Source organism: Cryptomeria japonica, chromosome 8 (assembly GCF_030272615.1).
Source record: "Cryptomeria japonica chromosome 8, Sugi_1.0, whole genome shotgun sequence".
Classification (NCBI taxonomy): domain Eukaryota; kingdom Viridiplantae; phylum Streptophyta; class Pinopsida; order Cupressales; family Cupressaceae; genus Cryptomeria; species Cryptomeria japonica.
Window position 1 is genome coordinate 695,809,791 of NC_081412.1, and position 14,457 is coordinate 695,824,247.

Genomic DNA, 14,457 nt, shown 5'->3' on the forward strand with positions numbered 1-14,457 from the left:
CACTTTTTAAAAAAGAAAACCAATTTAATATTTTCAATTCACCATGTGAAAGCAAATTGAAAACTTGTTCAATACAAAGAAATCCACTAAAAACATGTTTAATACTATCAATTTCTCACATGAAAAACCTTGCAAGCTTGTTTAATCTTTCCCTGTTGCCACTTTTGTAAAAAGAATCTTTTGGGATTTGATGTGTGCCAACTTATAGATTTTGTTGGGTCTTTTCATCGTATGTGCACTGGTCAACTTCTTCAGTGTGTTTTTTTTTTAAACATAACTCAAAAGATTCGTCAGAAATTATAGTGGTGAGAGCACTCAAGCTGTGCAAGTCAATTATATTCGAGGGTGCTATTCAGTACAGTTATTTCTTTCTACAAATAGATTAGAATGTGGCTTTATTGCTTGAAGGTGCTCACTGAGTTTACAAGCCAAGTGGAATATGGCTGTAGAGCCAAACAGAGGACAAGAATGGGTAAATGATGGATCTGTTGATATCAAAGGAAGACCCGTGCTAAGAGCAAAAACTGGCGGATGGAAAGCTTCACTATTCATCATTGGTAAGTCTTCGTTTTATGAATTACATATGCTAGAAAATGGGCTTACAGTAGGAGACCTCTAGTATGTTTTGTAAATAAAAAAGTTGTGAGGATTTTGTAGAGTTTTTTATTTTTATCTTTTTCAAATGAGAGTTAAAGATTGAGTGGTATTCGTTTCACGAAAGTCTACAGGCTATTTTGATTTCATTCTTTTTATATCATATTTTTGAGGGTTTAAATTTTGAGGGTTAGCCGCGTAATCAAAGAAGATATCATTACCTTCACCAGTTGTGTTCAGCCTGAACCAATTGTTATTGAACAAAACTCTTTTATATTAGCTATAAATTTGTTTTTCTATGTCCCTTTTTTTACTAAGAGTCAAGGAACAAGGAGTAGTCATTCCACCAAAGTTAATTCCCGGACATGATTCCAACCTCATCTCTTATATCGTAACCTAACCTTTGAGGTTTACACTTTGGTGGATGGTGTACTCAAAGAACATACCATCACCTTCACCAATTGTACTCAATCTGAATAATTGAACTACAATCCTTTGATGTTTTGTTACTATTTAAAATTTTCAATTATTTCTTCATAAACAACATAACTTTAAACTTGAGAGATGAGTTATAGAAGAAATGTAATAGATGAATGAATTAAGAATCAAATATTACATTCTAAAGAGATTTATCTTAAAATTAATTAAATTAGTTATAGATTTTACTAGATATCTTAATGGTAATAGTGGAATCTTGGATGATCGCGTTGTTCGTAGGAGGAAAGGTCTCTGTACCTCTTCCCATACGCATTCTCCTGTTGTGAGTGATAAGTCAATGGTATAGGGTCGGGGCCCTTGTTTCCTGCGAGTTCTATGTTCTGATCAAAAGCATTGCTGATTTAAGTTTGGGTTTCTCAGTCTTGCTGCTAATCAGACTTGTCCAACTTGCCTCTATGACTGTTCTTGTAAAGATTTGGGGCCCTTCCCACTTTATCAAATCAAAACAACAGATTTTATGACAAAAAAATAATTAAAAGCTATACAATTCTACTTTTCCTTGCGTTATGGCGGCCATGAATATATCTGTGCTATTAGGCTTTCAGAATGGTTTCTTATCTATGCATGAAGGTGCTAGAATCTTTAGTGATAAACTTAACGAATTTTGTCCAGGAGTTGAGGTCACTGAGAGACTGACTTACTATGGAATAGCAGCCAATTTGATCACATATTTAACTACTGTCCTGCAAGAAGGAGTTGCAACTTCTGCTAAAAATGTCAATTACTGGACCGGGGTTACAACTGTCATGCCTCTTGTAGGAGGCTTCCTGGCAGATTCATATTGTGGGCGTTATTGGATGGTCCTCGCTGCTTCAATAATATATCTTTTGGTAAGCAGACATATAAGTACATAGAGGGTTGTTGGAATATTATTTAATAATTTTTTTAAAACTGTTTTAATTTTTTATTTTATTTTTAAGTCTTTCCATGTATCTAATATCTCTATATAATTAAACAATTGTCAAGTCTGATTTTTGATCATGTGTGTATTATTATATTGTGTTTATTTCATTACAGATAGTCGCTATGAACTAATGAACTAGTCATGGTTGTGTTCTGCATTGACAGGGATTAGTTTTGCTTACCCTTTCAGTGTCCCTTCCTGCCCTCAAACCACCTCGATGTGAGAAGGGCACTGTGGGGTGCTCTAGTGAGGCAACACCCTTACAGATTGGGATATTCTTTCTAGCCTTGTATTTGATATCATTTGGCACAGGTGGTCACAAGCCCTCTCTACAAGCATTTGGTGCAGACCAGTTTGATGAACAAGATGAAAATGAAAGGATAAAGAAGACATCCTTCTTCAATTGGTGGTTTTTTGGGCTCTCCAGTGGTATTCTGTTAGCAGTCACTCTTATTGTATACATACAAGATAATGTGAGCTGGGGATGTGGATTTGGGATCCTCACTTTTGCCATGGTTGTAGCAATTGCTTTGTTTACGTATGGGACTCCATTTTACAGGCACAAAGTTCCTTCACGAAGCCCTATAGTTGGCATAGCAAAAGTTTTTGTTGCTGCAATACGGAATAGGAGTAAAAGCCTGCCTTCAGATGAAAACTTGTTCAATGAGGTCGGGGACGTGGAATCCATGAAGTCTGGACAGAGACTGCTATCACACACAGACAATTTTAAGTAAGCATGTTTTTTCTATGTTAATTTAGAAATTTGTCTTTGTTTTCTCTTCTCTCTCTTTCTGAAAACATAGGCTGCCAGTCTAAAAATCCAGCAACATTTTTTATTTATTCATCTCTAGGATAACACCTTCCTAGCATTGGCACGTTTTCATCTTTATTCGCTTTAAGTTTCAGACATAAATTTATTCCAGTTATGAATGAAAAATACTTCCCAGTTCACTAAACCCTAAAAGCCTCGGTGCAGAAAAGCAGTTCATTTTTTTATAATTAATGAATCACTGAAAGCTGCACTGCAAAACCAAACTTTCTTTCAATTCAAAATAAAATATACTTCTTTTATAGTTTGTGACCACTTCAAAACTACACACAAAAAACAAAGTTTTTCTTTTTATTATAAAAGAAAATTATTTCTTTTAATAATTAGAGGAAAGAATCTAGTAATTAGACATTCATATTTCAATAATGGTAATAGTATTTGTTGATTTTTTTACTTTTTTTGGTCGGTAAAGGCAGAGCTAAGATTTATATTAATTTAGATTGAATATAGAAATTTCTCAGCTGAAAATCATTCCATTAAAAACCTATTCTCAGCAATCCCAGCAAACCATGATTTCCTCAACAGGCAAGAAAACATTAAACTTATGGTTTAACCATTTTAACAGAGCCATCAAAATTAAGAAGTCTGAAGAAAATGGAACTAGAAACGATTGCAGCAGATTCCCAACTGCCGAGAACCAGAGTGTTTAAGCATAAAAATAGGAAACCAAAATAAACTTTATACAGTTATATGTTAAGTATCGAGAAGGGAAATTGACACAACAATAAAAGAGAGCCTAGCTTGCAGTGGGAGGATCGGGTCGGTGCAGCTCAATTCTTCCTCTTCCTCGGCCTTTGCCTGCTGGATGACCCCGGCCACGACCCACACCTCTACGGCTTGTGGTTCTGCCTCTGCAGCTTTCATAGGCAGAATTCCATTCAGCTTTGTAAATTGGAAGAGGTCCTCCTCTTTTCCTTGGTGTTGACGTGTATTTTGTACACCATCATACACAGAATAAAATACCAATAGGCATCTTATCCTCTCTTGAGAAAATAGTCTCTAACTGCTGAAGATACGCATAAAGGATCAGTTAGGTAGACTCCAAGGTTCTTTTAGTAGGGTCTCTACGTGTGGACAAGCTTCCAGCGGTATGATGTGATTTGCTGTTTCCTCCAAGGGGCCTTACGTATTCCGAAAGCTCAAGATTTTACTAAACTTAAGAAACTTTTCAAAAATAACAAAAGAGTAGGGTTTGAAAGAGGTCTAATCTAATCTAACCCTATGAATGACTTAGTATGGACAAGACTTGGCAAGATTCAACCAACTTCAATTTTGCCATAAGATAACAACTCAATTGAAATTAGTGCGATCTTCTAAGGTAATAAAATGATATTCAATGCATCAAAGGTCATGGGCACTACCACGAAGGTACATATCCAAGACACAATAATGGTTGAAGATTAGGGGATTCAAAGTATTTTCCAGTCGACCATGCAAGGCGTTCCTACAATCAGCAAGAAGCTAGTGGTTTGGATTACGAATCCTACCAAAGATCAAGTCTCACACTATGTCCTTCAAATTAACAAGCTACTTTGATTGAGCATGATTCAAGTAAGTTAAACAACCATGAAGATAACTTAAGAAAGTTGCAACAAAACACCATAACTTCAATATTTTATTGATTTCCAAGTCATCATATACAACAATTGCTTGAATTTCTCTCTTCAAACTCAATCTTGCTACAAAATAAAATTGCTTCTAACTCTAATCTCTCTTCTCTATTACATCAACTATTGACTATTACACTATTAACTATTTTCAAATGAAATGAAAAATGGGGGTATAAATAGCATCCCCAGTTACAATGAAAGGTCCGGATCGAAAGTAGATCAACGGTCAAGATCATGACACCTAAACCCTAATTAGGGTTTGTTACAAATGGCCTCCTTTTTACTGAACAATATTTAAATGCATAGCCAAATATTAAATTTGGCACAAAAACCTAGGAGACATAAACCAATGAGAAATAAGATGTCATGTCATCTGTAACAACCTTTCATCTAGAATCTTATTCCCTTTCCAATTCTCTTTCTTAGCATATGCAATGAATCTTGAAACGATTCCTTCGATTTCTGTGATTGGAATCTCGGGAAGATTCTTCATACTCTCTTCTAAGTGGATGACCTGATCGAATGCATCTAGAAGAGCTGCGTCCCAAGTAGATTCAAGTTCCTTCGTTCTTTCAATCAAGAGCATGATGGAAAACATCTGATCATACTGCTCATCTGTAACATTTGCGTCCTTGCAAAAGATGATCTTGATTCTATCCTCTAGTTCCTGCATATCCACATCTGTCTCGACCTCGATCCTTCTGCCAAGAATGGTACGAAGTACCTCAAATACTCTGTCCTCGATCGGATTGATCACCTCCTCAACTTGGCCACATCTAGTACTGATGTCTTCGAAGAAAACATTCTTCATATGGAGTAAGGTTGACCAATGAAACAAACTGTGAGGTTCTCCATCCAAGATCTTCTCCTGCGCTAAAATCTTCCTTGATGTGTGTCTAATAACTTTCAAGACAGGAATGATAACGTCCTTGGTATGGGCGAATGCAGCTACTCTTATCATCAAATTGTGGATCATCTCAAGAACCTGGATAGCTTGATGAATAATCTTCATCATCCTTGTTACAAACTCTATAGCCACTGTATGAGATCTATCCATCCAATTACTTGTACGTTGGACCATGTTCCTGAATCTTTCTACTTCATTGATTGATTGAAGCGGCAATGCTTGCACTGGTGATCTAACTGGATCCTGACGTCCCAAAGGTTCATTGATGTGACTGAAATATGTCCTCCATGCACCGACCTCTCTCTCAAGCTTTCTATTCTTCTCCATTTCTTCTCTAAGCTTGTCTTTCAATGCTTCAAATGAATCGGTAGCATCATCTAAAGTCTGCTCTGCTGTGGATGGTCCTAACTCAAAAGTCTGTATATCATATTCCTCTGCTAGGATCTCACCATCATATTTGTCTGCTGCCGGTGTAGCTATCTGCAGTTTTCTGGATCCAGTCTCATCTCGAATCATCTTGGACATCTTGGTAGCCTTCTTCTTTTCTGTTACTTCATGTGAGCGTCCAACAAGGCTCTCTAAATCAATTGCATTGTCCTCATCCTCTACTACGATCACCTTGGTTAATCTTTCCTTCAACCAATCTGGGATAATCGATCTGGTTTCTTGAACTTGAATCTCTTTATGCACTATTTCTTCTTGTCTGGGAGGAGATGTTATTTCATTGTCTTCTTTGTCTTCATCTAACTCATAGTCTTGGAGAGATCCATCTGGTGATCCATGTTGTGCCTGTCCTTCCTCCTGCCTATCGTTCTGTACCATCGACTCCATGGATTCTTCAACTTGAATTGTTCTCTTCTCAGGTCTAGAAGAAGTACCGGATGATCGATCTCTGTTAGCCTCTTGTTTCTTCTTGGAAGACTCTCTCTTTCCAGGTCTCTCTTTCCTCTTCGAACCTCTTGAATGGAGATTGCCCTCACTGGCACATCGAAGGTTACCTTCACCTGAATTCCTAGGATTAGGATTGCCTTCACTCACACTAGCTCCACCTTCGGCTGGTTTTTCTTCCAAAGTGAAAGACATAGCTATGCCTTGTTCTCTCAACTTCTGATGTTGAACGTCTACCCATCTGCGAGTACAAGACAAGACTGGTGCCATCAAAGCATCTAAATCCACGACCTCGGGCTCATTCCAATCCAACCTTATTGATTTGCTTTCTCGATCATAGGAAGACTGGATATGTCTGCCACTGTCCTGAGCTTGGTCGGCCACTCTGTAAATCCTGCATTTCCTGATGAAATCCAAAGGCAATCTAGAATGCATTTTCCGTTTCACTTCAAGATCATCTAAGAGATTCATCATAAAATCTTCAATCTGGTACTCATGTCTAAACTTCCTGCCGACTGTCTCCTCTAAATGTCCATGTGGATCAAAGCTTTCTCTCAAAGAAAAAGATGAAAAAGAATACAAGGCTAACTCCTTCTCTGCGTCATCCTTAGCTAAAGCATTAGGACATACCTCAACTGAATTACCCAAAATGATAGGTACTGGAACTCCATTCTGATGTCTGTGTCTGAATGCCTTCACATATGCTGCCAACTGTCTTGTTACTTCAAGTAACACAATTCTGTCTGTCGGATATCTCGGCAACATGTATGGAGGTAAAGGACATCCATGCACTCTAATATAAGTGAACTTGGGAAACTGAATGAACCAAGCACCGTACCTCTTTATGAATTCCTGGGCATCCTGAGATAATCTGTTGTGAATTCCACCTTGCAACGTCCTGGTGATGTTCATCGTGAAAGTATCGTTAACCAACTTATAGTTGCTCCCTGGCGGATGATGCAAGTAGGCGTAGGAATCACAAGCTCTGACCTCGCCAGGTCCTCTTCCAATCACTCCTCTGTGAGGTAGTCCTGCGTATTCAACACTCCTGATCAAGGCATAGATGACATATGAACTCATGTGGAAGGACTTAGTAGCCTTGAGTCTCCTCAACTGTACGTCCAAGCAATGGCTAATCATCCTAGCCCAATGTATCGTACCTTTCCCTTGAACAATCACCTGGATGAAGTAAAACATCCACTTCTCAAAATAGAAGGCATGAGGGGCTCCTTTAACTCGGTTGAGCATGGTAATTAAATCTCTGTACTCCTCCTGGAAATCAATCCTGTGCGGTGTGTTCGGGACCTTGCTCAGACGGGGACGGCTTTTGAGTAGCCAGTTCTTATTGATAATGCTTAGACAAGCATCTGGATCATCTTCGTACATTGATCTGGCTCCCTCTATTCTCTTGTATATCATGTCCCTGTGCTCTGGAAGATGGAAAGCTTCACTTATAGCTTCCTCTGAAAGGTATGCCAAAGTGTTTCCCTCTTTGGACATGATCGTCCTGGACTGTGGATCATGGTGACGAGCACACTCGATCATCAACTCGTGGCACTGAACAGCTGGAGGAAAGCCGGCCGCCTTAATGATACCACTCTCGATTATTCTCCGGGCGACGGGTGATGGCTTGCTAATGTAAGGGACCTCTCGAAACTTCTTCGTGCTGAAGTTCCCCAAGTTGGTATCTCCAATGTTGTTCCACTTCGACACGATCTTGGTCTCCACTTCTTCGGTCTTCTGATCTTCTTTCATGAGAGCTAAGCGACTGGTGGATGCTCCTGCCTTCGGGGTCGCCATACCTACACAACATTTCATAATGAGAAGCTAGATTTTGCAATAAATAACATAGATTAGAGGATAAATTTTAGGAAACTTCATGATAAGTCTTTGAGTTATCATTTCCTAAAATAAAACGATTGAGCTAGGAATTCAAAATTCAAAATAACTCAAAATTTAAAATATGACGATGAATAAATAAAACAATAAAAATCAAATCGCCATACCTCAATAGAGAGCTAACTCTAGAATGCAAAAAGACAAAATTCGCCTAGGCAAAACTGAGGTATAAATGATCTTCAACGTGATCTCCTCAAGAAATCAATTTCGCCACCTTTGTCCTCAACGTGATCTTCAAATATCGCCCTTGACGTGACCTTCAAATCTTGGCAAATTCGCTCAATATAGATCTTCAAATATCGCACCACCTTGGAAGTATTAGCGCCACCTTTGGATGATATTCGCACTTCTTCAAACACAATTTCGCACCACCTTTGATTGGGATGAAAGCTCGCACTTGAATGATAAAATAATGATGTAAAAATGATAGTTTTCACTCTCCTTTTATAGCGCTCACCTCTTCCATTCATTAAGGCCGACTTGGTGATATAAATCAATTTTCAAACGATTTTAATTAGATAATAAAGGCCGACCTCCATGTCAAAGCGCTCCATTCGATTTTTTCTTTTTTTGATTAATTAATTAATTATTAAATGCCTTTGATTTTTAATTAATAAATTTTGATTTTTTTTTTTAAACAAGGCAAAATAATTAATAAATGCCAAATGCAATTTTTTAAATGCTAATTTAATAGGATTTTCAAAACTTATCAATCTTAGCATTTAAGGTAAATTTAAAATGTTCATTTGAGCGCCAAATTTTGAAAATGGAGTAGACGTACCTCATCGCCTTGGTCCCTTGGAGAGGGACAGGAGCGATTCACCATTTTTGTCATGATTTCTTGTAACTTCCACGTTCAACTTCTTCATTTCCACGTTCAAATCACCCATTTTGTCGTGTCCTTCAAGTTAGATCGCCTTGCATGTGCGCATAAGTGGCTTTGGATGTATCATCGCCCTTATCCCTTGGAGAGGGACAGGAGCGATCCTAAGGTTTTTGCTTGAAATTCTCCATCTTGATATGAACTTTTCCTTGTATCATCTTCCAAATGCCATTTAAAACCTTGTGCGTCTTTATCTTAACATGATTTTCAAAGGATATCATGTGTTTTGGCTAACATCGCCCTAGTCCCTTGGAGAGGGACAGGAGCGATCTCCATGTCCTGGCTCAAATTCGTAAACATCTAACCTTTGTTCATCGTTTATTGCCTTCCAAATAGCATCTTTTACCTTGTCCATCCTCGCCTTGCCTTGACTTTGAAGGAGTATGAGTGTTTTTGATGAAATCGCTTTGGTCCTTGTCCAAAGGACAGGAGCGATATGAGCTTTTTAGCTTGTTTGACAACATTTGGACGTTCCAAACTTTGATATATCACCTTCAAAAGACACCTTGAACCCCTTACGACCTTGTGAAGTCTTGTCTTAACGTCATTTTTGCATAAATTGATCAATATACCCAATATCGCTCTGGTCCCTTCCTGAGGGACAGGAGCGAAGTTCAACATTGTGAGCTTGTTCTTGTTTTCTTCAACTTGCAATTATCTTCAATGCGTGAAATGACGTCCTTTCGATTCTCTTGGTAGCTTGACACTTTCTTGTCTTTTGAAATTCATGCCTTTATGGAAATATCGCTCTGGTCCCTTCCTGAGGGACAGGAGCGAACTGGGTCTTAGAGTGCAAATTCCTTCAATGTGATGACCTTGGTAACTTGTGCTTGATTGAAATGCCTTGAAACGTCCTTGCCTCCTTGTTCCTCATCTTGGAAGGTCTTGATCTTGGAGGAACGGTTTTAAACTTGAATAAGAAGCAATATCACCATCATATCGCCCTGGTCCCTTGGAGAGGGACAGGAGCGATTCTAGCTCTTGTGGTCTTCATTTCACTTTATCACCTTCAAAGTTATATTCAACGGGTTCGTAATGCGCCCTTCCATTCATCCATGCCTTGGGATCGATTGAAACTGGACAAGAAAATCATGCATAACAAAAATCGCTCTGGTCCCTTCCTGAGGGACAGGAGCGAACTAGGCATTTTGGGTCCTTGCTGACGTTTCAAAATCTTCAATTTGTCTTCAATGAGTTCATTTCATCGTCTTCCTTGCCATCAAACACAAACTTGCCTTGATCTTTGCCTGAATTTTGTCCTATGAAGAATATCGCTCTGGTCCCTTGGAGAGGGACGGGAGCTATAATGTATTTCGCCCTGGTCCCTTCCTGAGGGACAGGAGTGATTTTGGCATTCTGGACCATTTTTCTTCATGTTTGCTCTTCAAGTTATATTCATTTGATAAAACATCTTCCCTTGGACCTCTTCGAATTGTCAAGTCGTCAAAATCTTGCAAGGACAAAGCAAAATTTGATTTGTAGCTCCGGTCCTTCACTGAAGGACAGGAGCGAACTTGACCCCTGGAGGCATTTCCGTGCTCATGAAAATCTTCAATTTATATTCAACGGAAAGATCATGCCTTCCTTGATCACTTCCAATTCGTAACTCATTTTGACCCTGCAGGAATAGTGAGATATTTGAAAACGAGCTCCGGTCCTTCACTGAGGGACAGGAGCGATTTTGCTCCTACAGGCCAAAATATCATAATTTTACACATTTTATCAATTCACGAGGCGAAAACAAATCATTCTCAATGCCCGGGATCAAAAAATCAAAAAACTCAAAATTTGGTCAAAAATATTCAATTGGACAAAAATTCACATTTCATAATCAACACTTAGACAAATTTAAGCTCTGCATTCAAAATTCCAATTGAAAATAGACCAATTTGGCGAAATCATTGCATTCAAAGTTTGCATCCTAGAAAAGGAAGCTCAAAAGCTCTCAAAACTGACTGGATTCTGGCTTGAAAAGACATTAATTAAAACCCTAAGGCTTAACCCTAAATCCAGACAACTGACTGACTAACAAAATCCTAAAAGCGAAGCGAAAAGCGAGCGAAAAACGAGCAAAAAGAAGCGGTCCCCATTTGCGATGGGGCGATGTGTGAAATGGTCACAACATCTAGCGACACCACTAAGAAATGTTGAAAAAACATTTGGGAATCAATCTTTCTACAGGAAAACTCAGAAAACCTCCCTCAACAAAACCAGGAGTTAAGAAACACTTACAAGAAGAGACCATCATATCGAGACAAAGTATCAAGTCCACAGTTACCCATGTGTGTGCAAATGCGTTAATTCCCCTCAACAAGACAATCATGATCTTCAGGTTCCCCTGTGATAAGCTACGTAGTTCGTCTCGACTCCAAAAGCATCCTAGATAGAGCCTCGCTGCCAGTCAGACGTCTATAGTCCCGACGAGGTTATCTCCGCAAGCTCACGAATATTGCTCCATTGCCAGCCAGGCGTTTATAGCCCCGATGGAGTTATTCGTAAATTCCCTTTAGCCAATTTGATATTTCTTTTAGCTCATTTTTTCCTTTTGATTTTCTTTTTCCTTTTTCTTTTCATCTTTTCTTTTGATACTGCTTTTTAGTTCCGTCAATTCTTGTGGCTCGTGAGAAGTGAAACTCACTAGGGTTTGAGGATTGCGGTGGCGCTGAAGCTAGACTTTAGATTTTTCACTGATCACAGCTTCGCCTGTAAACCATAATGACTCGGAGATTATAAGTGTGTGAAAATATAATAACTGGAGGACAAAAATACGTAAGTTCAATAAGCTAATCTACTTCAATGCAAATACGTCCTGACTCAAAGCTTTATTAAAAGAAACTCCCTTTGCAATTCCAAAAGACCTCATGATTTTCCAAATGCAACCAACAATCTAGTGGGAAGTCAGAGCATTACATAACAAAATCACCCACTGTCAAATGGATACCCCTCAAACAAAACAACTAACCTAAAACGAAAACAAAACACCTAAACTAAGAACGAAAACAAACAAACGAAAAACAAACAAACGGAAAACAACGAAAACAAACTAAACTAGCTATGTACAAGGGAAGGCCTTGGGCATTTCAGGACTGGAAATAATGTTTGAGATACCTCCCATTGACAGGCAACGGGATGTCTTCTCCAGTTAAAGTCTGCAACCTAAATGCGTTTTCTCCCAATATCTCTAAAATTTGATAAGGGCCTTTCCAAAGCTTATCAAACTTATCATGTTCTCCTCTTTTTTCATGTGCTTTGTCCCAATACAGGACGAGATCTGAAATTCGAAATGCCTTGACTCTTGCTTGGCGATCAAACCATCTCTTCACCACTCCTTGGTGTTTCGCAAAGTTCTCTAATGCTTGATCTCTCTTTTCTTCCAGGTTCATTAACTGCGTTAGTCGGGCTTGTACTGCATCAGTGTCTTCCATGTACTCCTGAATAAATTTCAAAGTCGGGATCCTGAGTTGCATGGGGAAGACTGGGTCTTGGCCATAAACTAGAAAATAAGGTGAAATGCCTAATGCGTTCTTTGTCCTGATTCTATCCGCCCATAAAGCGAATCTTAACTGGGTGTGCCATTCTCTTGGGCTTCTCTCTAGTAATTTCTTGATGACGCTGAGTAAATTCTTGTTGGTGGATTCAGCTAACCCATTACCCTGAGGATAATAATTTGATGAGAATTTGAGGGTTATTCCGTAATCAAAAGCCCAATTTGAGAATCTCAATGATGTGAATGCCGATCCATTGTCGCAAACCAACGCATAAGGACATCCAAATCTTGTGATTATGTTTTCCTCCAGAAATTTGATTACAATTTCAGTAGAGAAAACTTTAAGCGCTTGTGCCTCTGACCATCTGGTACAATAATCTGTAGCTGTAATGATGTACTTGTGTTGTGCTAAGGATGCGGGGTTAATAACACCAATAAAATCCATTCCCCATTTAGCAAATGGTCTAGCCTCAATCACTAGATTCAGTGGCATGGCAGGATTCCTTTCTCTAAAAGCTGCGACTTGACATGTGTGGCAAGTCCTGATATGATTAAATGTATCTTTGAAAAGCGTAGGCCAGTAATATCCTGCTCTCAGTATCTGGTGAGCTGTAGCGAGGTTGGCTCCATGTCCGGTTCCAAACTTGGAATGGAAATGTTCAATTATCTGCTTTGCTTCATCTTTGCCAACACACCTCAAATATACTCCCTCGTGATTTCTGCGATACAAAACAGATCCTTGAAGCATGTAGTGCTGACACTTCATTCTTAGTGCTCTCTTCTGTGTAGATGTCATGCGGGCAGGACATCTGTGATTAAGTAAGTATGTCACAATATCTTTGTACCATTCATCGTGTGTGACGTCTTCTAATTCATAAATTTGCTGGACTAATCCTGGTCCATCAACTGCCAATGTTTGCGCCAAAGCTTGCCCTCGGACAAGTTTCATGGGCTGGATCTCAATATCAAACTCTTGGATAATGGCGACCCACTTACCTCTTCTTTCTCCTAGTTCATTTTGCATGAGAAGAGTCTTGACTGCTGCATCAGGCACTATTGCATAAATCTTGGCTCTCAGGAGGTAATGTCTGAATTTCTTTACTGCCTTTACTAATGCGTACGCTTGTTTTTCAATGTTAGGATATCTGAGTTCTGCATCTTTCAGCGGAGTACTCATGAATGCAATCGGATTTTCATCTCTTTCTTCACTTCTTTGGGTCAGAATAGGGGCACAAGTGTAATCAGAAGCGAAGGAATATAAATAGAAGGGCTTGAGATAATTAGGACTTATCAATACTGGTGCCTCTGAGATGGCGGTCTTTATTTCTTCAAACACCCTTTTAGCTTGTGGAGTCCATTCAATTTTGGCATCCTTCTTCAGCATCTCATTCAAAGGTCTAACAATCTCGGCAAATCCGGTGATGAACTTTCGGACGAAGTTGATCTTGCCAAAAAATGACTTGAGTTCTTTCTTGCTTGCTGGCAAATTGATAGTGGATATAGCCTTCACTCTTTCAGGATCAATGGATATTCCCCTTTCTGAAATGACATGTCCCAAAAGCTTTCCTTCTGTTACTCCAAATATGCATTTCTTCGGATTGAGGGAGACACCGTATCCTCTGCATCTTTGGAAGACTCTTCTTAAGTCGTCCACATGATCTTCTCTCTGCCTAGAGAAAACTGTGATGTCATCCATATATATAATAATGCATTTACCAATTAAATCTCTGAAAGCGATATCCATAGCTCTCTGGAATGTGGCCCCGACATTTATAAGTCCAAAAGGCATCCTCTTGTAAGCAAATGTTCCCCACTTGGTGGTGAAAGCAGTCTTTAGTCGATCTTCAGGTTCGACTAGAACTTGGTTATATCCTGAATATCCATCTAGAAAAGACATCATCTGCGATCCATTGACGATCTGCAATACTTCATCTAATGATGGTAGCGGATAATTATCT

The 14,457-nt window shown here is 39.0% G+C and overlaps 1 protein-coding gene across 1 annotated transcript in view; it reads left to right on the forward strand.

Annotated features, from left to right (window-relative positions):
• Window positions 1-382: 382 nt before the first annotated feature.
• Window positions 383-14,457, forward strand: part of LOC131064743 (protein NRT1/ PTR FAMILY 5.6) — a 28,968-nt gene continuing 14,893 nt past the window's right edge. The window contains exons 1-3 of the mRNA XM_057999014.2: window positions 383-557; window positions 1,705-1,922; window positions 2,161-2,726. Coding sequence (XP_057854997.2) covers window positions 440-557; window positions 1,705-1,922; window positions 2,161-2,726 — 902 coding nt within the window. The 5' untranslated portion in view covers window positions 383-439. The remainder of the gene's footprint in view (window positions 558-1,704; window positions 1,923-2,160; window positions 2,727-14,457) is intronic.